The sequence below is a fragment of the Poecilia formosa genome, unplaced genomic scaffold (genome assembly GCF_000485575.1).
Source record: "Poecilia formosa unplaced genomic scaffold, Poecilia_formosa-5.1.2 Scaffold82, whole genome shotgun sequence".
NCBI lineage: Eukaryota > Metazoa > Chordata > Actinopteri > Cyprinodontiformes > Poeciliidae > Poecilia > Poecilia formosa.
Genome location: NW_006800021.1, coordinates 324,640 through 338,037, shown reverse-complemented (window position 1 = coordinate 338,037; position 13,398 = coordinate 324,640). Strand labels below are relative to the sequence as shown.

The window sequence follows — 13,398 nt, the reverse complement described above, 5'->3', positions numbered from 1 at the left end:
ACAGCGGACTCCATTGTGCGTCGCCACGCCGATGGGAATGATGATTTGTTGCTGGGGTTCGCTTGGCTTTTAGACTTTAGGGTTAATTCTAACTTTGCTCTGTGGCGCATTCGGACCAGCGGCGCCCTCTAAACGCTGCCACAAGTAGATTCATGTGTTGGTTGCCGTCCTAATGAGGTAATGGCTACACCAGTCTGTTATTGTGACAACCCATTTAAAACGGAGCATGTCCCACTTTTGCCAGTGGTCTAGGAGTGTAGATTGGACTTTCTCATGTTGCTTCAGCCATTCTCAAGCTGGTTTGGGATTGTTCTGCAGAAATCAGAGTGTTGGTGTGGAAAGTGTCAAAGCAACATTGATAATTTTGCTGAAATACTTTGCATTGCAATGGGGAAAAAAGCTCCGTACTCAGTAAGCTGTCAGTGATGTTCTGGCTTGATCTGTGTGCCATTCAGCATGCCTGTAATGGAGCATTTATGATCCTCGCCTCATTTACTTTTATATTTAACATCTGCTGGTAATAGTAAAGCGGAATGTTTTTATGACCTTAACTCTTCTCTAAGGTAGAGACATGGTGGCATTAAGCGACGTCTCTGTCAAACTAAAAATCGTGTATTTATCAAGCCCTTCTTTAGTCAGTATCTTGTAGAGACACTTTTTTTTCTGCTCTGTTGGTTCATTCTTCTATTGAAAGTTGAATCTCCCCCTGAATCTCAACACTTTTGCAGGTTTTCCTCCAGAACTACCTTTTATTTAGCTCCATCTATCGTTCTGTCAGCTCAGACGAGCTGAAGAAAAGCGACCCCACAGCATGATGTCATTTGGAAGATGCTTTGTTCCGGGTCATGTACAGCTTTAATTCTCAACACATGTAGTGTATCAACGAGGACAGCTTTGGGTTTGAAAAGTATGCCTTCTGTAACATCAGTACACAGCAACTTTATTTATACTGAGCCGTTGGAGGGCAGCGCCTCCAGTGGCTGCAGCTTGAGGCACCTGTCTGCCCATGACTTATGTTTGTTCTTTTGGACGGACTTTACTGAAATGTCAATTTACCCCCTGGAGGACCAATAAAGGCATTCTTATTAAATTACTCACAAGTGGACTCTACTTACCAATTAGATGACCTCTGAAGCAATGATATAAATAAATTTATTACCTCTTATTTGCTTTCATGGCATTAGTTATTTTTGGATATGAGAATAAAAAGGAGTAAATGAGGGGTGCACCGATCTTTGAAAAGTCTGACCTGCTGATTCCAGTTTTGACCGATACTGATGATTTTCAGACCTTTGGTGAGGTAAACTAGATTGGTGGACAAGATTGGATATACATGCTCTACTTTGTGTTGGCCGATAACAATAATAAACACAATAAATGCATGAAGACGGTGGTGAAAATCTGACAAAATAAAATGTTTGTTTGACTGTTTTATCATATTCAGCCTGTAATAATAATGACATAAGCACTAAGTGGCGGGAGAGCATCTCTATATCCCTTTATGTCTGGACAAGCGGAGCATCCTCTACATTCCAACTCTGACACAGCCTTTATGACACAGAGTTTGTGTGTATGAGGACCTCTCTCTGAGTGTGGGTGTCTTCATGCCAGTGTGATTAATAGCCGCTTTGGTGCTGTGACAAACCACAGGGGCGTCTTAAAGCCGATTTCTAATGGCTCATCTCTCCTTGGACAATCCACTCAGCTCCAACCTCCCCACCTGTATCCAGAAGTCACACAGACACACACACACACACGCACACACACACACACACACTTGGATATGAACACATGCACCCATGACCATAGCTGCTCACCACTTAATTGAGAAGGGTGGGGGTGTTTTAATCTAATCCACTGATGTTTATATACCGAGTGGCCCATAAAAGAGATGTGACCCTGGCCAATTGATCCACCTCCTCTCTGCTCACATCCAGTGTCTTGAAAAAATATTTGTACTCCTAAGTCTCTTTCACATTTTGTGATGTTACAGCCACTTTATTGCATTTTATTGAGGTTCTGTGGGACAGGCCAACTCAAAGTAGTATATAACTGTGAGGAGAAAGGGAAGTTGGAAAAACGTGGCATGAATGTGCATTTGGACCCTGTTTTTCTTCCAAGCCTCCTGAAACCAAAAGTTTACATACATTGAATAAAAACACACATTCTTCTTCACTGTCTGAAGTTTAATCAGTCGGAATCACCAAAATTATTTTCTTCTGCTGATTCCCACTATAATGACAAAAATATGTCGGAGATTTATTTATTAATGTCTTCAAAACATTAATGAACTTGGTAGCATTGCCTAAAAATCTCTGTCTTGAGTCAAATGTTTTGGGTTTCCTTCCACAAGCTTCTCACAGTAGTTTGTTAGCATTCTTGTCCATTCCTCCCCACAGAAAGGAGGAAGATTTGCCCACATATTCTCAATAGGACTGATATCGGGGCTTTATGATGACCACACCAAAACATCGACTATGTTGTCCTTAAGCCACTTTGTAACTACTTTGGCTGCAAGTCCGTTTAGAAGACCTAAGCTTTAACTTCTTGGATGATGTTTTTAGATGTTTCTTCAATATGTCAACATCTTTGCCAGCCCTTGTGCTTCACAGTTGGTGTTCGAAGGGTTACCAGCATCCCACTTTTTCCTCCAAATGTTACGATGGTCAATATGGCCAAACAATTCCACTTTAGTTTTGTCAGACAACAGGACACGTCTCTAAAAATGAAAGTCTTTGTCCCTGTCTGCATTTTCAAACCACAATCTGGCTTTTTTTTTTTTTTTTTTTTTTAAGCAATGGCTTCCTCCTCACTAAGTGGTCTTTCAGCCCATATTGGCACAGGACACGCTTTATGGTGGCTAGTGACAGTGTCTTACCAACCTCAGGCAGCATCTTCACAAGGTCTTTGGCTTTTGTTCACGGGTCCATCTGCGCAGTTTGAACCAAAGTTCACTCAACTCTTGGTCAGAGTTGGACATTCCCATTCTGTCTACACTGGCACCCCAGCTTTCAAACCCGGGTTTAACCTCCCTCCTGAGTCCCAGACCCTTTTTCAAGGTGTTCTTTATATTACCAGTTCAAATCCCATTCTATATGTTTGAGGTTTCTCACAAGCCTTTCCTCTAAATTATAAATGAAACACTGAGACTTCACTTTGATGTTGAGAAAAATCTCATCTAAAAACCAAGATGGTTTTTTTTCTTCTTCTTCCTCATGTTTTCTCTTGCAAACTCATCCCCACAATATCATTCACAGCTCAGAATGACCAATTTATTCCCCAAGGAGTATCGGTGAAAAGCTCATAAATGTAGTAGAGAGGGGTGTGAGTGAGTGTGTGTGTATGTGTGTGTGTGTGTGTGTGTGTGTATACACATGAGGTGCACACATCTTCAGAGTGTGTAATTCTTTTCAGTTTACCTCCTTTGATGGATCTGCAGAAGAGCAGGGTCACGTACGGCTCGAGCCGGGAGACGATGAAAGTCGCCGAGAAAACATGAAGAACCATGAAAGAGAGAACAGCGAGGATGTGCAACTGTCTCTTTCTTCCAGACTCAAAATGAATGCGGCCACGCAGGCCCCCTAAATAATTGTCCGGATGCTCCCAAACAGGACGGACGTTAAGCAGCTCGATTAACACGAGGAGGTTGATCTGCCATAATCAGGCAGAGTGTATTGGCTGCAGAGGGGCCCTTTCACATCCCCTGAATACAGCCATCCGGGTTCGCACAATGCCGCCAATATAAATGCAAATCCTGACATTCCCGTCACTCAGCCTGCTTTACCAAAAGCCCCGCCGCATCGGCCCCAGATCTAAATGAGCCGCGATCCGCACAACTGTACATATTATCTGTGTGCCGATGTGTCTGCGTGACAAAGCCCGTATAAAAAAAAAAATTAAAAAAAAAACCCACAGTGTGGGGCATAATGAGAGAGAAAGCCGGAGAGAAATAGAGATACAAAAGTGACAGCAGTGGCGGTTTATGTATGCAGGTCTGCTTCACGGCGATGACTCTGAGATTGTGAACTGTGCTCTTCCTGTGGCGGGTTATCCCTGCCTCTCTTTGCCTTGTCAGGCCCAATATTCTCCTGCACAAAAAAAAAAAAATCTGGGTGATGGTTTGGGTGACGAGTGCGTGTTTACCTCTTAGTGTACGCATGGGTGCATTTAGTAACCACCAGCGCCTGTACGCACACATGCAATTTTCTCGTGTTTTTTGCATGCAGTCTATCATGTCACTCAGTGTTTTTGCCAAACCTCAGAGCGCCATTCTCTCTCCAAATTATGTTCTGTAATCAGAATCTTGATTTGCCCCTCCTTCTACGCTGCGGGCGCAAGCTTGTTCAACAACAACAAAAAAAAAAAACCTTCCCAAAGTTAGCATTCGGAATGCCAGCTCTACTTAAATTAAAGCTATCTTTGTTTTCTTCAAAGTTTGTAGTTATTCATAGAAGTGGAAGTGGATGAAGCATTTGCACAAACGTTGTTTTCCACAACCCCCAAAGCTATTCTGTCTCTGTAACTTTTGGATCCAACTCCAGTGCCTTGCAAAATGTTTGATATTTCTGGAACTCATTCACATCTTGAGATGTTCACAACCCTACCAACCAAAATATGTTTAAGATATTTTACAAAATAGACTAAGACAATGCAGCTTTCACATTAAAAAACCCCCAAAAACTGCAGAATAAAGTGAAAACATGGCATGAATTTACCTTCAGGCTCTTTTACTCCTAATACTCCTAAACATAATCTAGCTTCAGCAATGGCCTTTAAAGGTTACTTAATTAAAAGAGTCCCTCTGTGTTTCTCAGTGTAGGTACAGATGATCTGTGACGATCCCAGAGGTTTTTCAGAGAAAATTAGCGAACAGATAATCATGAAGACAAAGAAACACAGGAGACCAAGTAGTGGGAAAAATTAAAGCAGAGATATGTTAGAAAATAATATCCCAAGCATTAAGCATCTCACGGAGCTCTGGGAATCTGAAAAAGGACGAGTATGGCACAACAACCAATCTACTGAAACTGGCAATCCAGGCGAGGTGGACATGAAGCCGAGATGTAACCAAATCGTCCACGGTGACTCATGAGGAGCCACAGAGACCCGCAGCTTTTGTGCGAGCATCTATTGATGCAATAAATTAATTAATTGCATGATAAATTAAAAGGAGCACAATGATTTCCACTTACATCATTTATTGTTTTTCTCTTTTCTTTCTCTCTTTCTACCAAAAACTGGATGACGAAAGTCTTCACTCTGATGCTTTTGTCTCAGCTAGCTATTTTTTTGAAGGACAGTTTTGTTTACAGAGACTTTATAGTTCATTTTATTTATTGTTTCTGTTGTTTTTATCTGTTTTGGAAATTTAACATGTCCAGTATTAAGTGATGTTTAGAATTTAAAGTTATTGATCTTTGAGAACATTTTCTTGCATTATTGCATAGGTCTATGTTCTAGTGGGACATGCCTTTAAAATGCAGTCGGAGCTACAATAAAACAGTTTAGATCAAACATATCAAAGTATATTGATATGCTATAATGGCCTAGTCAAAGTCCAGAGCTAAATCTAGGCAAGAGTCTGCCACAGGAGTTAAAAACTGATCTTTACATGTTCTCGTCCATCAGTTTGGTTGAGCTTTGGCTAATTTGTCTTGAAGAATGATCAGAAATGCAAGTTTTTTTTTTTTTTTTAAAGGTTTTATCGGCTCTCGTGGCCTTTATTTGATAGTTAATTGACAGGAAAGTTGGTAATGAAAGATGTGGAAAGACATGCAGCAAAGGTCGTCATACCGGGAATCGAACCTGCGACGGCTGCATAGAGGACTACGGCCTCCATCCATGGGTTGTGCTTAACCCCTGTGCTGCGACAGCACACCCAGAAATTTAAGTTTATAGAAGCTGGTCGACACGGTAAAACTGGAACAAAAGGTGGTTTGGAGTTGTAGCTGTAAAATGTTTTCAAAAATGTCAACATGTGACCAACGCTGGACTTGAAACGTTGATGCCACAATGTTTTTGCAAGGCACTGCATCTCTCTTTATCATCCAGCAGAAAAGGGATTTAGGATTTTTGACACATTGTTCAGGAAGGAGTTCATCTCTTATTGATTTCCGTGGCAGAGAGATGCACAAACTACAGTAAATGCCACAAAATCCAATATGTTACTGCGTGGCTTTTTGAAAGGGGGATACACGAGAGTCGAGGCAAGACGGCATATTGATCCCCTTCCAGTTTTCGCTGAATGCCACAGAGAAAGGTGTAAAACGACATCATTAGCATAAAGCTCATTAAACGTGGAGCGCCATGTGAAAATGCTCGTCGGCAACCGACTTTGGACACCACCAACCACCATGAAAGATGGTGAGAGGAGACCATCTGGATTATGTAATGAGGGTAAACAAGTCTCATTCTGGGGGATGGGTGGTGGGGAGGGATGCTAAATGCTGCGTGTAGCTACACAACACTTCAATTTTGCTCCTAATGACAGAGCACTGTGTGTGTGTTTTTTTTTTTTGTTTTTTTTTTTTGAGAAACAACACCAACACAAAAACATTTAAAACGTTCCCTGACTTTGTATGTGGTGTCAGAAGTGGGAAGCCTTCTCAAGAGTTCTAAGAAAAAGCCGACAAACACTCCTGTCGCTGGCTTCAAACAAATACAGTCACCCATGTTCCTATGAAGAATGTATGACAGTGTCTTTGGAGTGGAGGACCGTAGAGAACAGACTCTAAGGGACTTTGGAAATGTCGGCTCAGTGAAGGACCCCCTCCCACACCCTCCCCTCGGTGGACCACTTTGCTCCTTAATTCTGTCACCAGAAAAGCAGTTAGAGCTCAGTACTGTTTAAGTCCCCAACACTAATAGGAGAACTGCTAATGAGGGTAATGCTAGTAGAGAACTCCCAGAGTGTTGGTCATTAACATTTCAGTGACTGCATGCTAGTGTTTTGAGCTGTGAGCAAAGGGAGCCCTGCAGGCACTGTAGGGGCTCCTAGTCCTCCCTGGGGGAACTGCTTGGCTCTTTTTTCTGCCCCCTGGGGGAAGAGATATCAAATCCTTTTTTCTGGGTTCCTTTAAAAAAAATTAAAAATGACTTCACAGGTCTTTCCCTCAAAGCTTTTACTTTTTTTTTTGTTGTTGCTCTGTCTCTATTGGTTTGCAATCGTTTCCTGTCTCCTAGTCGCTTTCTCTTCAACCCGATGTTTGTTGAAGTCTGACATGTTTGTTACGCCTGCTGACAGGGAGTAGGGAGCAGAATGCTGCAAATCATTTTGCTTATTGCAAAGGGTTGCCATCAGAGCCCCGCTGACAAACCTGATGAGAACAGATCCAAACATCGGATCACCTTGTCCTCTCCTCTACCTTTTCCCCTCATTAGTCAGTGAGTCTCACCTCCGTTGGCTTTTCTTCTAGCCTGTTCCCTGGCTGTCTGATTCTTCTCAGACAAATTCAAGTCGCCCTCCATTTACCTCTTCCATCTAACATGTCTTGACTGTCCTCTCTTCTGTTATCTTGCAGAGGGTACCCAGATGACCCCATTGAGGCAGAGCTGATTGATGAGCGCCACCCTTACATCCACGGTATGTATTCAGCACCACTTGCTCAGCCCGAGAGAGGCAGCATGGCCAGTCTGGACCGAATGGCCGGCCGGCGTTCACCTTCCATCGACAGCATTCGCAAGGACCCCCGCTGGCGGGACCCCGATCTCCCCGAGGTCATCGCCATGCTGGGTCACCCCATCGATCCAGTGAAGTCCAACGCCGCCGCCTATCTGCAGCACCTCTGCTACGAGAATGACAAAATTAAGAAGGATGTCCGCCAGCTGAAGGGGATTCCTGTTCTGGTCAGCCTTTTGGATCACCCCAAATCCGAAGTGCACCGCAAAGCCTGCGGCGCACTTCGGAACATCTCCTACGGCAAGGACAATGAAAACAAGGTGGCCATCAAGAACTGTGATGGCATTCCAGCCCTCATCCGTCTGCTGAGGAAGACCAACGACATGGAGGTCCGAGAACTCATCACCGGTAAGAGGAATATTTCCCAATAAAATGAAACTTTTCGAGCTTTACACCGTGCTATAATGTTATTTTTTCATCAAGACATCCCTGGAACTCGATTCATTCATGCATGTTTGAGAAATCCTTTAATCTCCATGGCAACCATTCAGTTGTGCAAAACGCCTGGGCGGCCCTGGCGCCTGCAACTCCATCTCTCAGTTCCTTCAGACTAGCCAGCAGAAATTAGCAAACACCTGGTGCAGGTGCACATTTGTGTCATCACTGTACAAGCTGCTTCTCAGTGCAACACCTGTAATAATATTGTTCAAGGGTTAATAGAGGAACGATGCTGCAAGCACTAGTTTTTAAAGAGACAGAGGCCCAATTTCAAGGCGTTAAATTATGATGTACAATTGCTTTCAAGTCATAACAAGCATTTTCATAACTTAAGGTAACAGTTATGTGATTGTGCTATAAAAAGGCACCATGTGCCTGGAAAATACATACTGCCTCTTTAAATAATTAACATCTGCTTACAGCTGCAAAGAGAGTAAATTCTTCAGTCTTGTTTTTGGGTTTTAAACGACTTATATTCAGAGGGGGAAGAAATTGCTACCGTCATATTTTATCCATCAAAAATCTGTGACTGTCACAAATTTCCTCCAACTTCTTTGTGATTATAATTCAATTTGACAGCATAAACGCTGTAGCATGATCATCAGTTTACGGAGAAGAACAGGGGGTTTTATTCCCCACCGGATCCGTCTCCGCTCTTCTCTCCTCTCAGAGGCGTTCAGAACTGTGTGTCTGGCAAATCTCTCTCCAGTTTGCTACAGCTGCACATTACCATGCCATCGAAGCTCACATAGTCGTTACAAAGTGAAATTGCTGCAACAGAATCAATAGGCTAAAAATCATAACTTTTAATTGCACGTTAAAGACTCTCTCTTTCGCTCTTGGTTTCTTGGCGAGAACTCGGTTGACTCTGCTCCAACGGCAGGAGTTACTGCTGGGCCCTTTTGTCAGAGTCCAAAGTGAAAACAAAAAGGGTCCAGGTTTAATAGTTGAAAAAGGTCTTAATAAATTTGGAAAAGAGAAACCCCACGATTAATCGGTGTGTAGTCGACTGGCACTGACATTACATATTTTCCTTCTTGTCTACTCTTTGAAGCCTTATGTCTACACAGTAGTTCTTTAGTTTGGCAGTCCTGTCTATTTCTCTCCAGTAGGCTGCCATATCTTTTATATTCTGTGCCGTACTGTGCTCCTAGTTATTGATACAAACTTGTTGCGTTACAGCAGTGTTTCTCAATTCCGGTCCTCAGGCCCCCCTGTCCTGCATGTTTTAGGTGTTTCCCTTCTGCTACACACCTGGATTGAATCTGTGGGTGATTAACAGGCTTCTGCAGCACTTGATGGTCATGCAATCATCTGAATCGGCTGTTCTGGAATAGAGCCACATCTAAAACATGCAGAGCAGGGGGGCCTGAGGACTGGAATTGAGAAGCACTGCGTTACAGCAATACAGCAATGCTAACATCTATATATCTGCTTGGACCTTTTACTTTCTGTGATTGGTTTGTGTTGCAGGCGAGATTGATATTTTTTTTTCCTTCTCTCTTTCACAATAAGCTACATGAATCAAAGTTTGTTGCTCGGAAGAGATAAGTGTGCGTATATAGCTGCAAATGACTCTTTCTTCTAATCGTGGAGCCGATACGTTTCTGTAAATGACCTGAGCTCCGAGTCTTGGAAGCAGATTTGATCACAGAAACTCCACGGCGCTCCAATCGAGCTGGTGTGTGGAAACAAATAAGGTGATATTTAATTACTTAAGCCACAGCGTTCTGTACTGTAAGCAGAAAGACGGACTGGAAGCTAGAAGATCTCCCGTCAGGAAAAACAAAGAACACACAAGTATTGATCCCCATAGAAAAGTCTGTAATCTGCATTGGATAACCGAAGACGTTTTAATTCTTCTTGGAGAAGCTATTGAATCAGAAGTGATGCTCCGGTGGAAATCAGCTGGGAAATACGTGTGTTTGTGTGTGTGTGTGTGTGCGCGTGCGTGTGGGTGGGTTCAGTTTATTCCAGCTGATTTAACCTGACACGCTCACACACTATGGCATCTGAGAAGAGATGAGAAGAGATTTTTCTTTTCTTTTTTTTTTCCCGGTGCACTCGTGTGAAAAATGAGACACTTTAAAGTGAGATACCCAGACCTTGTGAAGTAGGTGCCAAGTGAAAACACTGAGTGCATGCTGAAATTTAAGGAGGAGGGGAATGGATTTGCTTTTTATGCTCTTTAGGGGGAGGAACGTCGTCGTCACGTTAAGTTTCCAGCACTGACAACAGCTCAGACTCAGAATTATAATACGAATATCTGTGCGACTGTCACCCCAAACTACAAACATGCAGGCTATTATTTACGCTGACGCCAGTCTTTATAATCCCAGCGCTTTACGAACCGTTGTGGGCATGCATGCCTGAGTGTTTGCATAAGTGAGTCTCCTTTGTTTTGACAGAGATGTAGCAGTGAGCGATGGCGGTGCTGCTGCAGAAATGATTGCCTTTACAGCACCGTGTTGCTCCCTATTGAAGCTAAAAATAACCCTTCACCACAAGACAAGGAGGACGGAAGGGAAGGAGGCTTTTCTCCCCCTCTCTTACTCATTATTCAGCCCTCCCACGCTCAGTCTCTGGTTTTTTTTTTTTTTTTTTTAATTTTTCCTTCCCCTCTCCTTCATTCATTATCTACAGACGGTGATTTCCGTTCTCTTCCTGGTTTACTCTTTATCGTGCTTTAGGTGGCCATTGCTCCGCAGGAAACCAGCTCCTCACAATGCAGGCTCAGCTTGCGTCCCCAGCCACTTGTCTGGAATTGGCCGTGCTTTTCTGCAATTAAATATAATTCAAGGTTTTTGGGGTTTTTTTCTGTTTTTTTTTTAAATACGGTTCTCCTTTTCTTAGTTCATATGTTTAAGGGTTTTGCTGTGGAAGTATGCACAGCCCTGTGCAAAAACCGCTCTGAGAGCTCTGTTTTCTCCTAGTGGAAATGGGTGACGTGGAAGAAACCTAGTGGTTTCATTTTCCAACACACACATCCACGCACACATACACACACACACAGACACACACGAGACATGCAGACAAGTCATTTATATTTCTAGAACGTTTTACTTTTCAGAGTAATTCTGTTTTCCTGTTTCAGCAGCCTCTGGGCTGCTTGTGGCCTCAAGCAGATTCCTTTGTGAAAAGTGAGATCATGAGGCAGATTGATGCTGCATTTCCTACAGATTTTATTGCTCATATGAGACTACAAACAAGGAAATTTGACATGAGAAATCAATAACTGAAGATGGATGACGTCTGAATTGGACCTGATTGCTGTCTTCAGGTTGTTTAATGTCAACTTATCTTAAATTAAATGAATGAAAATAATAAAACGAATTGATTGGAATTTAATTTTCAGCTATTCTTTTAATGAAAATAGAAAAAGACAATTGCAATCAAGTAACAATTCAGCTTCCCCTTGTTCATCACCTTGTTGCCAACTTGATACGCCTTTATTAGAATTGTGATGAACACTAAAACTCTTTCACAGTAATACGTTTGTCAAATTGTTGCACGAGAGCTAATTAAGACATTCTTTAGTGAAGCCAATTCCTGTGGTTTTGATTATTTGATTGTGATTTCCTGGATTACTTTTTTTTTTTTTTTTGTCATAAATATATAACACTGAATGTGTGTTTATTCTTAGTCACACTGTTTTTTGTGTGAAACTTCCAAATCAACTCTAGAGCAATATCTAAAACCTTGTGAGCATGGTGGCAGACTCGTTATCTGTAGTGAAAATAATCCTGAACCAACATGAGCTGAAATGCCACTCAGAAAGAAGGAAGGTTCGACCTAAAAAGCCAGATTACAGTTTGAAAATTCACTCAATTATAGATACATTTTAGAGCTTTTATTTATTTATTTATTTTTTATTTTATTGGAGACTGATGCAATTAAAACTGGAATGCTGGCTATTGTTCCATTTATTGGAAGAAAGTGGAAGTACCACCTCAACCATGAAGTACAGGAGTGGCAGCATCACTCCTACTTAATTAATTAATCTCTTTATACACATTTATGCACGAGTGTGTATGAGAGTATGTTCATAGTCAATAGCGTGAGTCCGCATGTTTAGGTCTCCATCTTTGTTCGGTTTTTATGCACTTTGCATCCCCTTTGCTAAACTGCGTCCCCCAACCCTCATTGCCACTGTGACGTTGATGGATGGCAGGAGGGGTGAAGAGCAGAAGGAGAGGAGGAGAACCGTAATGGGCAGAACTAAGTTAATAGCTCTGGTTGAAGAGCAACATGTCTGCAAGTGGTGCCTGGAAAATTTAATTAGCCCCCGCTACAGCTCCAGTCCCCTTCCCAGTCCCACTCGCCGTCTTTCCAGCCTGTCCAATCAGAGACAAAAAGCCAAGGCGGGACGTAAAAGGGAAAAAACAAGGCAAGAACTGAGGACTGGAAGACAAACGGACTTCCTTTGATGAATTTTGGCCTTTTAATTGGAAATCACAACACCACCGTTTTCATGCTTCCAATAAGACTTTGTTGTTTTTCAATTAGTTTTGAAAGGAAACCGGTGCGACCCGGTTTGGCTGTTTACCCCTGAGAAGTTTCCTCAGCAGATAAACAGCATTAATAAATCAGAAAGGAACAGCACTTCCAGACCTTGAAAGTGGTCTGACTGGGTTATCAAAGTTGCTTGTGAAGTCTTTTAAACTGTAGATCCTGACTCTATTTTACAAAGAAAAAAAAATGCTTATATAAGACCAGCATTGAGAGGTCAATTACTTTTTTGTTAGTTTCTTTTTTGTCGCTTTTTCCAAACTCCAGTTGGTGTCATGATTTATGCAAGTGCAACACCAGTTTGAACACTTTTATCTATCATTCAGCAGCTCTGAATTTTTCACAAGCGATGCCATCCCCGGCACTCTCTACAGTTTTCATCCTGCAATGCGTTTAAGGTGAGCTATTAGACACATTTACAAAGTTGTGCACTTGTACCGGGTGCTTGGTCGGGTGTTTCTGCCTCGGGTCAGCCGTGCCTGGAAGACGGCAGGACTCCCCTCAGGCGTCTGTCTCTCAGAATCTGACAGAGGACAGCAAACTGACTAAACCCGATCCAGAGTCACTGGCCTGAAACAGCGACAGGACGCTGGATGGAGATCGTCACTTCCACGGCGCTCTGTCATCCTGAATAACGCTCTGTCAGTGGGCTGTATGCCTGTCGGACTTGATGGATCGCCGCCACGGCAAAGACATGTCTTTTCCTCCCCTTAGGCTTATGTGATCAGCGTAGAGGTGACTGATTCCAGCGGACTGAGCAGTATTTCAGCCGG

The 13,398-nt window shown here is 42.6% G+C and overlaps 1 protein-coding gene across 1 annotated transcript in view; it reads left to right on the top strand.

Moving 5' to 3' along the window:
- The window catches only part of arvcfb (ARVCF delta catenin family member b), a 258,356-nt gene that overhangs the window by 161,827 nt on the left and 83,131 nt on the right, over window positions 1-13,398 (top strand). The window contains exon 9 of the mRNA XM_016673815.1: window positions 7,521-8,026. Coding sequence (XP_016529301.1) covers window positions 7,521-8,026 — 506 coding nt within the window. The remainder of the gene's footprint in view (window positions 1-7,520; window positions 8,027-13,398) is intronic.